Source organism: Gymnoscopelus braueri, assembly GCF_963280865.1.
Source record: "Gymnoscopelus braueri genome assembly, chromosome: 9".
Classification (NCBI taxonomy): domain Eukaryota; kingdom Metazoa; phylum Chordata; class Actinopteri; order Myctophiformes; family Myctophidae; genus Gymnoscopelus; species Gymnoscopelus braueri.
In genome coordinates this window covers 6,231,268-6,246,240 of record NC_137610.1, presented here as the reverse complement: position 1 = coordinate 6,246,240, position 14,973 = coordinate 6,231,268, and the positions used below count along the sequence as shown (strand labels likewise).

At 38.6% G+C, this 14,973-nt stretch overlaps 1 protein-coding gene across 2 annotated transcripts in view; it reads left to right on the top strand.

Annotated features, from left to right (window-relative positions):
• duox (dual oxidase) overlaps nucleotides 1-14,973 on the top strand; it is a 63,658-nt gene that overhangs the window by 39,487 nt on the left and 9,198 nt on the right. For both annotated transcript variants that reach the window (XM_080436677.1, XM_080436678.1), the window contains exons 21-27: nucleotides 6,108-6,280; nucleotides 6,503-6,572; nucleotides 6,657-6,713; nucleotides 7,063-7,238; nucleotides 7,575-7,805; nucleotides 8,026-8,125; nucleotides 9,525-9,574. In XM_080436677.1, coding sequence (XP_080292803.1) covers nucleotides 6,108-6,280; nucleotides 6,503-6,572; nucleotides 6,657-6,713; nucleotides 7,063-7,238; nucleotides 7,575-7,805; nucleotides 8,026-8,125; nucleotides 9,525-9,574 — 857 coding nt within the window. The remainder of the gene's footprint in view (nucleotides 1-6,107; nucleotides 6,281-6,502; nucleotides 6,573-6,656; nucleotides 6,714-7,062; nucleotides 7,239-7,574; nucleotides 7,806-8,025; nucleotides 8,126-9,524; nucleotides 9,575-14,973) is intronic.

The window sequence follows — 14,973 nt, the reverse complement described above, 5'->3', positions numbered from 1 at the left end:
CTGTGTTTACATACAGTAATATTAATAAGCTGTGCCTATATATATATATATATATAATCTTTATTCCAGACTCGTGGGTCCATATAAAAAGAAAAGACATCACATAATATAAAAAGAGACAGCAGTATAAAAATATACAATGTATACAAAACAAAACAAAACATCACTCAAGCGCACCCACCCCCCACCCCACCCCACTCACACCAATTCATGAGGCGGCTGTCAAGCACCAAGTCAAAATGTTCAAGTACGTAAATTAATTAAAAAGTGTAAAGGCTATTACGCCAATGCTCTCTAAGCCTGGATGAGTATCTATAACTGCTTCTCATAGGGTTGGTTAGAGCCTCTATGATGCTGTTCACGGACACATCAAGCCGACACATAAAATTGTACATCAATTGTCTTAAAAGTGCATCACAAGTAGGCACACCAGTGGACACAAACAATTGACTGGCACTATGCCATCTGGGTATGTGGAGTAACAGCCTCATGGCATCATTATACGCCACTCTGAGCCTCTGCAAACTCCTCACCCTGTAAGAGTACCAGAGATGAGCCGTATACAGAGGTGTGACATAGGCTCTGAACAGTGAACACTTAACATCAACAGAACACATAGAAAATTTCCGTAACAGCATATTGGCTTGTCCATAGATTTTTCTACATTGTCTATAGATATCTCTGTCGTCCATCCAATCATCAGTGAGGACATGACCAAGATATTACATTTCCTTACATACTAGAAGAGGACTCTCACACAATTGAAAAGCAGGGAAGGATTCTTTCCTGTCCTCTCTGCTTCTCACGATCATGATGTTACTTTTTTTAGCATTATATTTGATGTCAAAGTCTTTACCATACTGTGTGCAGATCCTCAATAATTGTTGAAGGCCAGCACTGTATGGACTACATAAAACCAAATCATCTGCATACATGTTGATGATTGACAACAGTGTCACCCACAAGACAGCCAGTGTTGCACCCATTTAACTGTATTGACAGGTCATCCATATAAACGTTAAACAATACGGGGGATAAAATCCCCCCTTGGCGTACGCCATTACTGACATGAAATGGTTCAGAAATGCAATTGCCCCATTTTACCTGAAACATCTGACGGGCATACCAAAAGACTAGTATTCTTACTAAATATTTTGGAACACCTCTATCAATCAATTTCATAAATAACTTTGCATGGTTAATTCTATCAAAAGCTCTAAAGGCATCAATAAAGCATAAAAATACAGTAGAATTCTGGTTTCTGTATTTGTCAACTATCTCTTTTAAGGCATATATACATAAATCAGTGCTATGTTTTCTTTTGAACCCAAACTGATTATCAGTAGTGAGAACAAACATCTCCAGCCTAGTTAGGAGGATTCTTTCCAATACTTTAGACAAGATACTGGCAAGGGCAATAGGTCTGTAATTGTCCATGCTATTTAGCTTCCCAGCCTTGTCTTTCAAGACAGGCACCAGCAGAACAGACATAATGGATTCAGGAAGAACACCATGAACCATGAGGCCTGTGAAACACATAGCAAGCAGAGGACAGAGCCTAAAGCTGGCATACTTTAGGTGTTCTGCAGAAATACAGTCCAGTCCACAAGCCTTGTTGTTGTCAAGCAACTTGATGGCATCAGAAACATCAGCTGATTTGACTACCATGTTAGCGGATAGGTCAACATTATCAATTACCACAGCATTGCTCTTAATACAGTTAAAAAGATTACAGTAATTCTCCCGCCACACTTTAGCAATCTTCTCTTGGCCACAAACACCCTCAATATCAGATGGTAAAGAGGTTTTAGAATTATTCATGACCCTGACCTCTTTCCAGAAGTCATCATAGTTGCTTTTTTGCATTTTCCTAGCAAGCGAATTATCCCTCATTGTGTTCTCCTTTTCTTAATAAAACAAAGGGCATGTTTACATTTTGCATTTGTTTGTTCTTTACGATCAAGTAAGACCCCCTGTCTGGGCCTGCCTACCTCAGACCAGACTTTAAAGGCCTCTCTGGCTTCAGAGTGTTGCTCAGCCACAAACTCATTCCACCCGGGTTTGAGGTTAAAAACCTTGCTCTTGACTTTACAGAATGGCTCACTAGAGGAAATTAAAGCTGACACAATATTATCATACATGGCACACAATTCAGTAGCATGATGTGGGTCTGTACAGTACATTTAAACACATTAGTGAATCCCTGGGCAGTTCTGTATTTTTTAATAAATTGTCTGTCAGGATAGAATATCTCTCAATGTCCTCTTTGGTTAGTTTTGACCACACCAGCTTCCCTTTGTTAACAGCACTACCAGTAACAGTCAGCTGGGGTACATTCTCAACATTAATCATCATGGCAATGGGTATATGATCAGAAGTGGCTAACCCATACAGAATCTCTATATTATCCAGGGAGGCATGAGCATCTGCAGTAGACAAGCAATGATCTAGCCAAGATGTTGTATGTCAGGCAGAAAATCTTTACTAGATAAAATTAAACAACTGTCATTACAAAACTCTATAAGATGTTTTGCAAATATAGAATTACAGTCAGACAAGTCTGCATTATAGTCCCCAATGACATAGACACAAGTAGAACCACTGTCCTCAATAAAAGAATGAATAAAAGCTAACCTATGCAGGAATTCATCTTCAGATTTATAAGATTCACAGGGTGTGTATATATTTAAAATGATGAATTTCTTCTCATTAAAATTAATCTCCAATCCAATGGCCCAGTATATGATAGTAAGTAGATATTTACTGTGTTTACATACATTAATATTAATAAGCTGTGCCTATATGATAGTAAGTAGATATTTACTGTGTTTACATACAGTAATATTAATAAGCTGTGCCTATATGATAGTAAGTAGATATTTACTGTGTTTACATACAGTAATATTAATAAGCTGTGCCTATATGATAGTAAGTAGATATTTACTGTGTTTGCATACAGTAATATTAATATGATAGTAAGTAGATATTTACTGTGTGGTTTGTGTGGCTATAAGGTTATTATAGTTTTGACTTTTTCATTAGTTTTCATTTTTATTTAGTTTTGACTTGATGTTTTCAATTTCAGTTTATAGTTTTAATTAGTTTTTAAAGTGGGTTTGATACTTATTCTATTAGTTTTAATGTTTTATTGTAATATATATATTATATATATAATCATTCAAAAAGCTTAGAAAAATAGCGGAAATAGGTGATCTAGGCTTGTAGATCTAGACTTGTAGATCTAGACTTGTAGATCTAGACTTGTAGACGTCTGTTTTCTAGACCGTCATTTTTTTAAAGAACAATATTGGATACTGACTAAAAACTAAGACTGTTTCTCTTGATTTTAGTTCGTTTCGGATAGTTTTTGTATTTTATTTTTATTTGCATTTCAGTTAACAAAAGTGTTCATTCATTCATTCAAACCTTTATTTATTCTTGAAGGACATTGAGGTTGCCGTCGTTCGCAGTGTCGTTGAGATTCATCACAGCACAATTACATTTTCACATCAATATTCACACAATGATGAAACAAAACAAAACAGAATCAAAACAGAAACTTTCTCCTATCATGTGATACAACACAAATTTAAAAGCAGTTGCAGACATGTGTGGGTATAGGTCTGTCAATCAAACATTTAAATTGACCGTATGTTATGGGAAAACAGATCTTAAATATAAGCTGTAGGTCATTCCACGTGGATGGGGCACTAAAGCAAAAGGCTGTTTTCCCCAGTTCAGTCTTTACTTTGGGTTCAAAATGTTTAGTAAATGTTATTATTTTGTTAGCTTTTATACTATAACATGGTTCTCAAACCTTTTTGTCTCAGGTCATCCTGTCTCTTTTCATCCACAGCACCCTGAATTACATTGCTTCTTTATAGCACCTTACATTTATGTCATATTATGGATTTATATATATATATATATATATATATATATATATATATATATATATATATATATATATATATATATAATCTAGGGGGAACATTCAGGTACATTTGACTAAGAATAGAAAACATTCAGGCACATTTGACTAAGAATAGAAAACACTCAGATACATTTGACTAAGAATAGAAAACATTCAGGTACATTTGACTAAGAATAGAAAACATTCAGGTACATTTGACTAAGAATAGAAAACATTCAGGTACATTTGACTAAGAATAGAAAACATTCAGGTCCATTTGACTAAGAATAGAAAACATTCGGGTCCATTTGACTAAGAATAGAAAACACTCAGGTACATTTGACTAAGAATAGAAAACATTCAGGTCCATTTGACTAAGAATAGAAAACATTCAGGTCCATTTGACTAAGAATAGAAAACATTCAGGCACATTTGACTAAGAATAGAAAACACTCAGGTACATTTGACTAAGAATAGAAAACATTCAGGTACATTTGACTAAGAATAGAAAACATTCAGGTCCATTTGACTAAGAATAGAAAACATTCAGGTCCATTTGACTAAGAATAGAAAACACTCAGGTACATTTGACTAAGAATAGAAAACATTCAGGTCCATTTGACTAAGAATAGAAAACATTCAGGTCCATTTGACTAAGAATAGAAAACATTCAGGTACATTTGACTAAGAATAGAAAACATTCAGGAACATTTGACTAAGAATAGAAAACATTCAGGTACATTTGACTAAGAATAGAAAACATTCAGGTACATTTGACTAAGAATAGAAAACATTCAGGTACATTTGACTAAGAATAGAAAACATTCAGGTACATTTGACTAAGAATAGAAAACATTCAGGCACATTTGACTAAGAATAGAAAACATTCAGGTACATTTGACTAAGAATAGAAAATATTCAGGTACATTTGACTAAGAATAGAAAACATTCAGGTCCATTTGACTAAGAATAGAAAACATTCAGGTACATTTGACTAAGAATAGAAAACATTCAGGTCCATTTGACTAAGAATAGAAAACATTCAGGTCCATTTGACTAAGAATAGAAAACATTCAGGTCCATTTGACTAAGAATAGAAAACATTCAGGCACATTTGACTAAGAATAGAAAACATTCAGGTCCATTTGACTAAGAATAGAAAACATTCGGGTCCATTTGACTAAGAATAGAAAACACTCAGGTACATTTGACTAAGAATAGAAAACATTCGGGTCCATTTGACTAAGAATAGAAAACATTCAGGTCCATTTGACTAAGAATAGAAAACATTCAGGTACATTTGACTAAGAATAGAAAACATTCAGGAACATTTGACTAAGAATAGAAAACATTCAGGTACATTTGACTAAGAATAGAAAACATTCAGGTACATTTGACTAAGAATAGAAAACATTCAGGTACATTTGACTAAGAATAGAAAACATTCAGGTACATTTGACTAAGAATAGAAAACATTCGGGTCCATTTGACTAAGAATAGAAAACACTCAGGTACATTTGACTAAGAATAGAAAACATTCAGGTCCATTTGACTAAGAATAGAAAACATTCAGGTCCATTTGACTAAGAATAGAAAACATTCAGGTACATTTGACTAAGAATAGAAAACATTCAGGAACATTTGACTAAGAATAGAAAACATTCAGGTACATTTGACTAAGAATAGAAAACATTCAGGCACATTTGACTAAGAATAGAAAACATTCAGGTACATTTGACTAAGAATAGAAAACATTCAGGTCCATTTGACTAAGAATAGAAAACATTCAGGTACATTTGACTAAGAATAGAGGGTTTAAGTGGTTAAGTGATTTAGATAAATTCCAAACTACAGTATTCTGCGGCAACCCCAGACTTATGTCACGGCACCCTAGGGTGTCACGACACACACTTTGAAAAACCCTGAGCTAAATTTATAACAACCTTGGCAGTGTCATAGGGATCTGTAGGTCTTTCATAGGAATCTGTGTGTGTGTGTGCGCGCGCACGTGTGTGTGTGTGCGTGTGTGTGTGTGTGTGTGTGTGTGCGCGTGTGTGCGTGTGCGTGCGTGCGTGCGTGCGTGCGTGCGTGTAGGTCCTTCATAGAGATCTCCAGTGGATGTCTGTCTAACACAGTGTGTGTGTGTGTGTGTGTGTGTGTGTGTGTGTGTGTGTGTGTGTGTGTGTGTGTGTAGGTCCTTCATAGAGATCTCAGGAGGTCTCTCTAAGACCCAGACAGAGGAAGGGATCCAGGCCATGATGCAGGCTTCAGGCTTCAGCACCAAGGACAGCATCACCTGGGAGGACTTCCACTCCCTGCTCAGTCACCATGACAACCAGCTGCAGTTTGCACAGCTCAATGTCAAAGGTACATTATTATTATTATACAGTATGTTGCCCTAAAAATAACCACATGAACCCTATGGACCCTGGAGAGAGAAGAGTCTTGGACACACTAGCGTTGACCAGGGTTTTGTAGAGATAGTTTGTTACTTTATAAGCTGCTCTGGAAAAGAGCTGCTCAAATGTAAATTGTAAATGTTAACCCTTTGTTAACCATTAAGTATCATGTTTCATGTTCTACGTGCAGGAATGGAGAAACACGAGAAGAAACGTTTCAGTCGAGACCAGAGGGTTTCCTTCATCTGTCCAGCAAAGAGGTGAGACTTTGTATTAATAAAGGTTTGATAATGTGATTTATTGGTTTGTTTCCCAGCTCATGACTCCCTATGACTCCTTCACAGTATCAACAAAATGGAGGGACTGGAGCTTCTGGAGCTACGCAAGAGACAGGGAAAGAAGTAAGAATGTTTCCTGGACGTTGACTTTAAAGACTTTAAAGACAAGCTGCTGTTTATTACAACATGAGATCATTGATGCTCCATAAGAAATGTCTTACTGGTGCAAGGTTTCCGTTAGCCGGTATATACCGGCCATTGGCCAATAAATGAAATGATCACTGACTGCCTTGCTGCACCATATTATTATAATTGTTAGTACAATTATTATTATTAGGCTATTTGGATATCAAATAAAGTAACACAACATTACGATACCTACATTTTCAACAATTAAAATCATATTTAAAGTTTTCAGACCAGGCCTCCACCCTCTACATTAATAAAGTATATATATATATCTATCTTCCAGAGGCCTCCACCCCCCCAGAGTGTACGTGAAGCCCAGACGGGAGCCCTACCAGAAGAACCTGCTGCAGCAGAAGATCCAGCAGTTCAAACGCTTCGTAGAGAATTACCGCCGTCACATCGCCTGCTTCATCGTGGTCTACGGCATCACGGCGGGGGTCACTCTGGAGAGATGCTACTGTGAGTTAAACACCCTTCTGTTATAACAGGCTTTAGGGTGGCATGGCACCCTAGGGTGATAAACACCCGTCCTTCTGTTATATCAGGCTTTCGGGTGTCATGGAACCCTAGGGTGATAAACACCCGTCCATCTTGTGACTTGTGCTGCAGAATACTTAGATAATATTTGGACTTGATCAACATCACAACATTCAGTTTAACCACTTAGACTCTCTGTAGTAAAACGTTACTTACGTTAACGTAACGTGTGTTGTGTGTTATAATGTGTTGTAATGTGTGTTATAATGTGTTGTATTGTGTTGTGTGTTATAATGTGATGTATTGTGTTGTGTTCAGACTATGCTCTACAGGCTGACTCCACGGGGGTCCCAGAGACCTCTGTGGTGGGCATCATCGTGTCCCGCGGCTCGGCCGCCGCGATCTCCTTCCTGTTCCCCTACATGCTGCTGACCGTCTGCCGGAACCTCATCACGCTCTGCAGAGAGACCTTCCTCAACCGCTACGTTCCCTTTGACGCCGCCATCGACTTCCACCGCATCATGGCCGTGTCCGCCATCATCCTGTCAGGTAGGAACACACAAGCACGCACACACGCACGCACGCGCTCACACACACACGCACATGCACACGCGCACACACACGCACGCACACGCACACACACACACACACACACACACACACACACACACACACACACACACACACACACACACACACACACACACACACACACACACACACACACACACACATATACAGTGGTTAATAGTGTCTTCTCTCCATACAGTGGTTCATAGTTTGGGTCATGTTGTCAACATCTACATCTTCTCCATCAGCGATCTCAACATCCTGTCCTGTCTGTTCCCCAAGGTCTTCTCCAACAATGGGTAATGTTTTGCATTATTTATAGGGTTCTAGTAACAATGGGTAATGTTTTGCATAGGGTTCTAGTAACAATGGGTAATGTTCCACATCATTTATAGGTTCTAGTAAGAATGGGTAATGTTCCACATCATTTATAGGGTTCTAGTAACAATGGGTAATGTTCCATATCATGTATAGGGTTCTAGTAACAATGGGTAATGTTTTACATCATTTATAGGGTTCTAGTAACAATGGGTAATGTTTTACATCATTTATAGTGTTCTAGTAACAATGGGTAATGTTTTACATCATGTATAGGGTTCTAGTAACAATGGGTAATGTTTTACATCATTTATAGGGTTCTAGTAACAATGGGTAATGTTTTACATCATTTATGGGGTTCTAGTAACAATGGGTAATGTTCCACATCATTTATAGGTTCTAGTAACAATGGGTAATGTTTTACATCATTACAGGGTTCTAGTAACAATGGGTAATGTTTTACATCATTACAGGGTTCTAGTAACAATGGGTAATGTTTTACATTATTTATAGGGTTCTAGTAACAATGGGTAATGTTCCACTTCATTTATAGGTTCTAGTAACAATGGGTAATGTTTTACATCATTTATAGGGTTCTAGTAACAATGGGTAATGTTTTACATCATTTATAGGTTCTAGTAACAATGGGTAATGTTTTACATCATTTATAGGTTCTAGTAACAATGGGTAATGTTTTACATCATTTATAGTGTTCTAGTAACAATGGGTAATGTTCCACATCATTTATAGGGTTCTAGTAACAATGGGTAATGTTTTACATCATTTATAGGTTCTAGTAACAATGGGTAATGTTCCACATCATTTATAGGTTCTAGTAACAATGGGTAATGTTCCACATCATTTATAGGGTTCTAGCAACAATGGGTAATGTTTTACATAATTTATAGGGTTCTAGTAACAATGGGTAATGTTCCACATGATTTATAGGTTCTAGTAACAATGGGTAATGTTCCACATGATTTATAGGGTTCTAGTAACAATGGGTAATGTTTTACATAATTTATAGGGTTCTAGTAACAATGGGCAATGTTTTACATCATTTATAGGGTTCTAGTAACAATGGGTAATGTTTTACATCATTTATAGGGTTCTAGTAACAATGGGTAATGTTTTACATCATTTATAGGGTTCTAGTAACAATGGGTAATGTTTTACATCATTTATAGGGTTCTAGTAACAATGGGTAATGTTCCATATCATTTATAGGGTTCTAGTAACAATGGGTAATGTTTTACATCATTTATAGGGTTCTAGTAACAATGGGTAATGTTTTACATCATTTATAGGGTTCTAGTAACAATGGGTAATGTTCCATATCATTTATAGGGTTCTAACTGTTTTGTTCTGTATTCTCTGCAGGTCTGAACTTCCTATGAAGTGGTCCTGGTGGTTCTTTGAGACGGTACCAGGTATTGTGCTGTGCATAACTGTAGTTATTAGTAGTTAAATCTCCACTATTTGATATACACATTCCTTCTAGTGTTCAGTGAAATGCATTCATATCACAAATGGATGGAAATGATTATTTATAATTCATGTTTAGTGCAGTCCAGTATACATGACATGTAATGGTATTATTATCACAGTCAAGCAACTGAATTGAATGAAATAACATCTTCTGCTTCCTCCTGATACATGATGCTCTCTGAAGTCTGTAAAAAACACATAGGAATGAATGGACTAAACTGTATTGCATTATTATTATTATTACGGGGCCAGAGCTCAGCTCTGGACCTGTTTTATTATTGTACGTATTCTTCTGTTTCTGCCACTTTTCGCAGTTCTGGGTGAACCGTGCTGTCGCTTTTTACGAAACTCGGCCATATGGTAGATGGTCATGAAAAACTATCAAGAAATAAATCTCACAATCTTTCGTCAAAAGGTGGCGCTATAGCACTCAATTGAAAATGCCAACTTTGAACAGGTACAACTCATGCCCTGTTTGACCTACAGCCATAAAACTTCAATACACACATGCGTCTACTCATGATGAACAACTTTAACCCTCTGACTTTTGACCTCTGACCTTTAGATCTCCCACCATTTTGAATTATATGAAAAACAGTTCAAACCTATCTCCTCCTGGGATTTTTGAGTAATCTGCACGAAACGTTTTACACATGAACTTTGGACCTATGCCGACAAACAAGCAGCAAGATTTTTCCATAAGTGAAAAAATGAAGCTTTAATGAGCCAATGAATATTGCAGTTTTATGACAATTATTCATCTGCCCCTAACACATACATGCAGACTCACATTTCTTTGAAACTTTGCGTTAATGTTGAGGGTCATTCCAAATATTACTGAAACCAATCTTACTCCAATTGGTCAAAGGGGGGCGCTATAGCGATTTTTTGAAAGTGCAAACTTTAAACAGGCAAAAGTCATGCCTCGTTTGGCCGACAGCCATTAAACCTGCTTACACATGTGCCTTGACTCATGAGGAACACATGTATCACGTTGACCAGTAAGCTCCGCCCTTAGATTGTCCGCAATTTTGAGCAGTTTGAAAAACACTTAAACCCAGGATTTTTCAGCTATTTGCGTGAAACTGTATCATCTGTGTGATCTCCTTTTTCACAAGTTCTTGTCTGTTGGTCCAATGGCTTCTCCCTTAAACGTGTGCCTCACAACCTGAAGGTTGCCAGTTCAAGCCTCACTTGATGCGGACTTCATTAAAGTTGCATTGCACACAACATGATTGTGTCAATTAATACATGTGCAATTGTTAAACATAACCTGAAATACTTATTTGAGAGGGTATGTTTTTGCAATGTATGACATACTTCATTCTGAAAATAGCCGATCTACAATCTCAAAACTTTTCAGATAGCGACGTGTTTCTGAGTTTGTAGATCGGCTGCTTTCACTGGTTCACTTTTATCTTCAACAGACAACCTCAGCCTGGACAAAGCTATAGCACTATAGGTAATGTTGCAGCCCGTCAATCCGAAGGTTGAGGGTTAGATTCCTGTTAATGGCAATAGGTTGACACGTCCAATCAATCCATTCTGCTTCCATCCTTCTCTCTCTTCAATCTATTGTTTCCATGTCTCTCTCTCTTCAATCTATTCCGTTTCTATGTCTCTCTCTCCGCCCTTAGATTGTTCGCAATTTTGAGCAGTTTGAAAAACACTTAAACCCAGGATTTTTCAGTTATTTGCGTGAAATGGTATCATCTGTCTGACCTCCGTTTTCACTGTATCAGGTCTGTTGGTCCAATGGCTTCCCGCTTAAGTGAATGTTTCACAACATCAAGGTTGCCGGTTCAAGCTTCACTTGGTGGAGACTTCATTTAAAGTGCATTGCAAACTACAAGACTGTATATGAATACATATGCAATTGATAAAGATAACATGAAATGCTTATCTGAGAAGGTCTGTTTTTGCAATGTATGACATACTTCATTCTGAAAATAGCCGATCTACAATCTCAAAACTTTCTCGCTTAAGTGTGTGCCTTACAATCTCAAGGTTGCCAGTTAAAGCCTCACTTGATGCAGACTTCATTTAAGTTGCATTGCACACAACATGATTGTTGCGAACGCGGAAGGAGGCCTCCGACCAAGTGGAGCTTACTATATCACCGTGCTTGGGTTGTGTGTGTGTGTGTCTGTCCCTTATTTCCGTGTGTGTTCACGCTCTCATTGGCTCGCGCCCCCATGTGACTCGAAACTCCGTGCTGAAATGCCAGCAGCTGCACTGCCTGTATACAGCGTGTGTTCACGCTCTCATTGGCTCGCGCCCCCATGTGACTCGAAACTCCGTGCTGAAATGCCAGCAGCTGCACTGCCTGTATACAGCCGGCAGAGTGCACTACTACAGTGTGGTTGAAATATAGCAGCCTCAGTCAATCTGCGTTCGCTTCCAGCGTTCGCGCGTCTTACTTGTGTCAATTAATGCAAGTGCAATTGTTAAAGGTAACCTGAAATGCTTATTTGAGAGTATGTCTTTTCAATGTATGACATACTTCATTCTGAAAATAGCCGATCTACAATCTCAAAACTTTTCAGATAGCAACGTGTTTCTGAGCTTGTAGATCGGCTGCTTTCACTGGTTCAATTTTATCTTCAACAGACAACCTCAGCCTAGACAAAGCTATAGCACTATAGGTAGTGTTGCAGCCTGTCAATCCGAAGGTTGAGGGATCGATTCCTGTTAATGGCAATAGGTTGAGACGTCCAATCAATCCATTCTGCTTCCATCTTTCTCTCTCTTCAATTAATTATGTTTCCATGTCTCTCTCTCTTCAATCTATTCCGTTTCTATGTCTCTCTCTCCGCCCTTAGATTGTTCGCAATTTTGAGCAGTTTGAAAAACACTTAAACCCAGGATTTTTCAGTTATTTGCGTGAAATGGTATCATCTGTCTGACCTCCGTTTTCACTGTATCAAGGTCTGTTGGTCCAATGGCTTCCCGCTTAAGTGAATGTTTCACAACATCAAGGTTGCCGGTTCAAGCCTCACTTGGTGGAGACTTCATTTAAAGTGCATTGCAAACTACAAGACTGTATTAATGAATACATATGCAATTGATAAAGATAACATGAAATGCTTATCTGAGAAGGTCTGTTTTTGCAATGTATGACATACTTCATTCTGAAAATAGCCGATCTACAATCTCAAAACTTTCTCGCTTAAGTGTGTGCCTTACAATCTCAAGGTTGCCAGTTAAAGCCTCACTTGATGCAGACTTCATTTAAGTTGCATTGCACACAACATGATTGTTGCGAACGCGGAAGGAGGCCTCCGACCAAGTGGAGCTTACTATATCACCGTGCTTGGGTTGTGTGTGTGTGTGTCTGTCCCTTATTTCCGTGTGTGTTCACGCTCTCATTGGCTCGCGCCCCCATGTGACTCGAAACTCCGTGCTGAAATGCCAGCAGCTGCACTGCCTGTATACAGCGTGTGTTCACGCTCTCATTGGCTCGCGCCCCCATGTGACTCGAAACTCCGTGCTGAAATGCCAGCAGCTGCACTGCCTGTATACAGCCGGCAGAGTGCACTACTACAGTGTGGTTGAAATATAGCAGCCTCAGTCAATCTGCGTTCGCTTCCAGCGTTCGCGCGTCTTACTTGTGTCAATTAATGCAAGTGCAATTGTTAAAGGTAACCTGAAATGCTTATTTGAGAGTATGTCTTTTCAATGTATGACATACTTCATTCTGAAAATAGCCGATCTACAATCTCAAAACTTTTCAGATAGCAACGTGTTTCTGAGCTTGTAGATCGGCTGCTTTCACTGGTTCAATTTTATCTTCAACAGACAACCTCAGCCTAGACAAAGCTATAGCACTATAGGTAGTGTTGCAGCCTGTCAATCCGAAGGTTGAGGGATCGATTCCTGTTAATGGCAATAGGTTGAGACGTCCAATCAATCCATTCTGCTTCCATCTTTCTCTCTCTTCAATTAATTATGTTTCCATGTCTCTCTCTCTTCAATCTATTCCTTTTCCATGTCTCTCTCTCCGCCCTTAGATTGTCCACAATTTTGAGCAGTTTGAAAAACACTTAAACCCAGGATTTTTCAGTTATTTGCGTGAAATGGTATCATCTGTTTGACCTCCGTTTTCACTGGATCAGGTCTGTTGGTCCAATGGCTTCCCGCTTAAGTGAATGTTTCACAACAGCAAGGTTGCCGGTTCAAGCCTCCCTTGGTGGAGACTTCATTTAAAGTAGGCCTACATTGCAAACAACAAGACTGTATTAATGAATACATATGCAATTGATAAAGATAACATGAAATGCTTATCTGAGAAGGTATGTTTTTGCAATGTATGACATACTTCATTCTGAAAATAGCCGATCTACAATCTCAAAACCTTTCAGATAGCAACGTGTTTCTGAGCTTGTAGATCGACTGCTTTCACTGGTTCACTTTTATATTCAACAGACAACCTTAGCCTGGACAAAGCTATAGCACTATAGGTAGTGTTGCAGCCTGTCAATCCGAAGGTTGAGGGTTCGATTCCTGTTAATGGCAATAGGTTGAGATGTCCAATCAATCCATTCTGCTTCCATCTCTCTCTCTCTCTTCAATCTATTATGTTTCCATGTCTCTCTCTCTCTTCAATCTATTCTGTTTCCATGTCTCTCTCTCTCTCTCTCTCTCTCTCTTCAATCTATTCCGTTTCCATGTCTCCCTCTTCAATCTATTCCGTTTCCATGTCTCTCTCTCTCTCTCTCTCTCTCTTTTGAGGGGCGGCCATAGCTGAGTGGTTAGTGAGCCAGCCTAGGGAGCCAGAGGCCCTAGTTGCCCCAGGTACGATTCCAGGCCAGGCCAGGCCAGCAAATGAAATTTGTCCCTGAGCAAGACTCTTAACCCCTAATTGCTCACAGGCCCTCATTGGAAACAAGACCGCAAGGACTTTCATGAACAGACCTGTTAAAGGAATTATCCTTATCTCTTCAATCTATTCCGTTTCCATGTCTCTCTCTCTCTCTCTCCGATCTACAATCTCACAACTTTTCAGATAGCAACGTATTTCTGAGCTTGTAGGTCGGCTGCTTTCACTGGTTCACTTTTATCTTCAACAGACAACCTCAATCTGTACAAAGCTATAGCACTATAGGTAGTGTTGCAGCCTGTCAATCCGAAGGTTGAGGTTTCGATTCCTGTTAATGGCAATAGGTTGAGATATCCGTTCTGCTTCCATCTCTCTCTCGCTCTTTCTCTCTTCAATCTATTCCATTTCCATGTCTCTCTCTCTCTTCAATCTATTCCTTTTCCAAGTCTCTCTCTCTCTTTCTCTTCAATCTATTCAGTTTCTCTCTCTCTCTCTTTCTCTTCAATCTATTCCTTCTCTCTC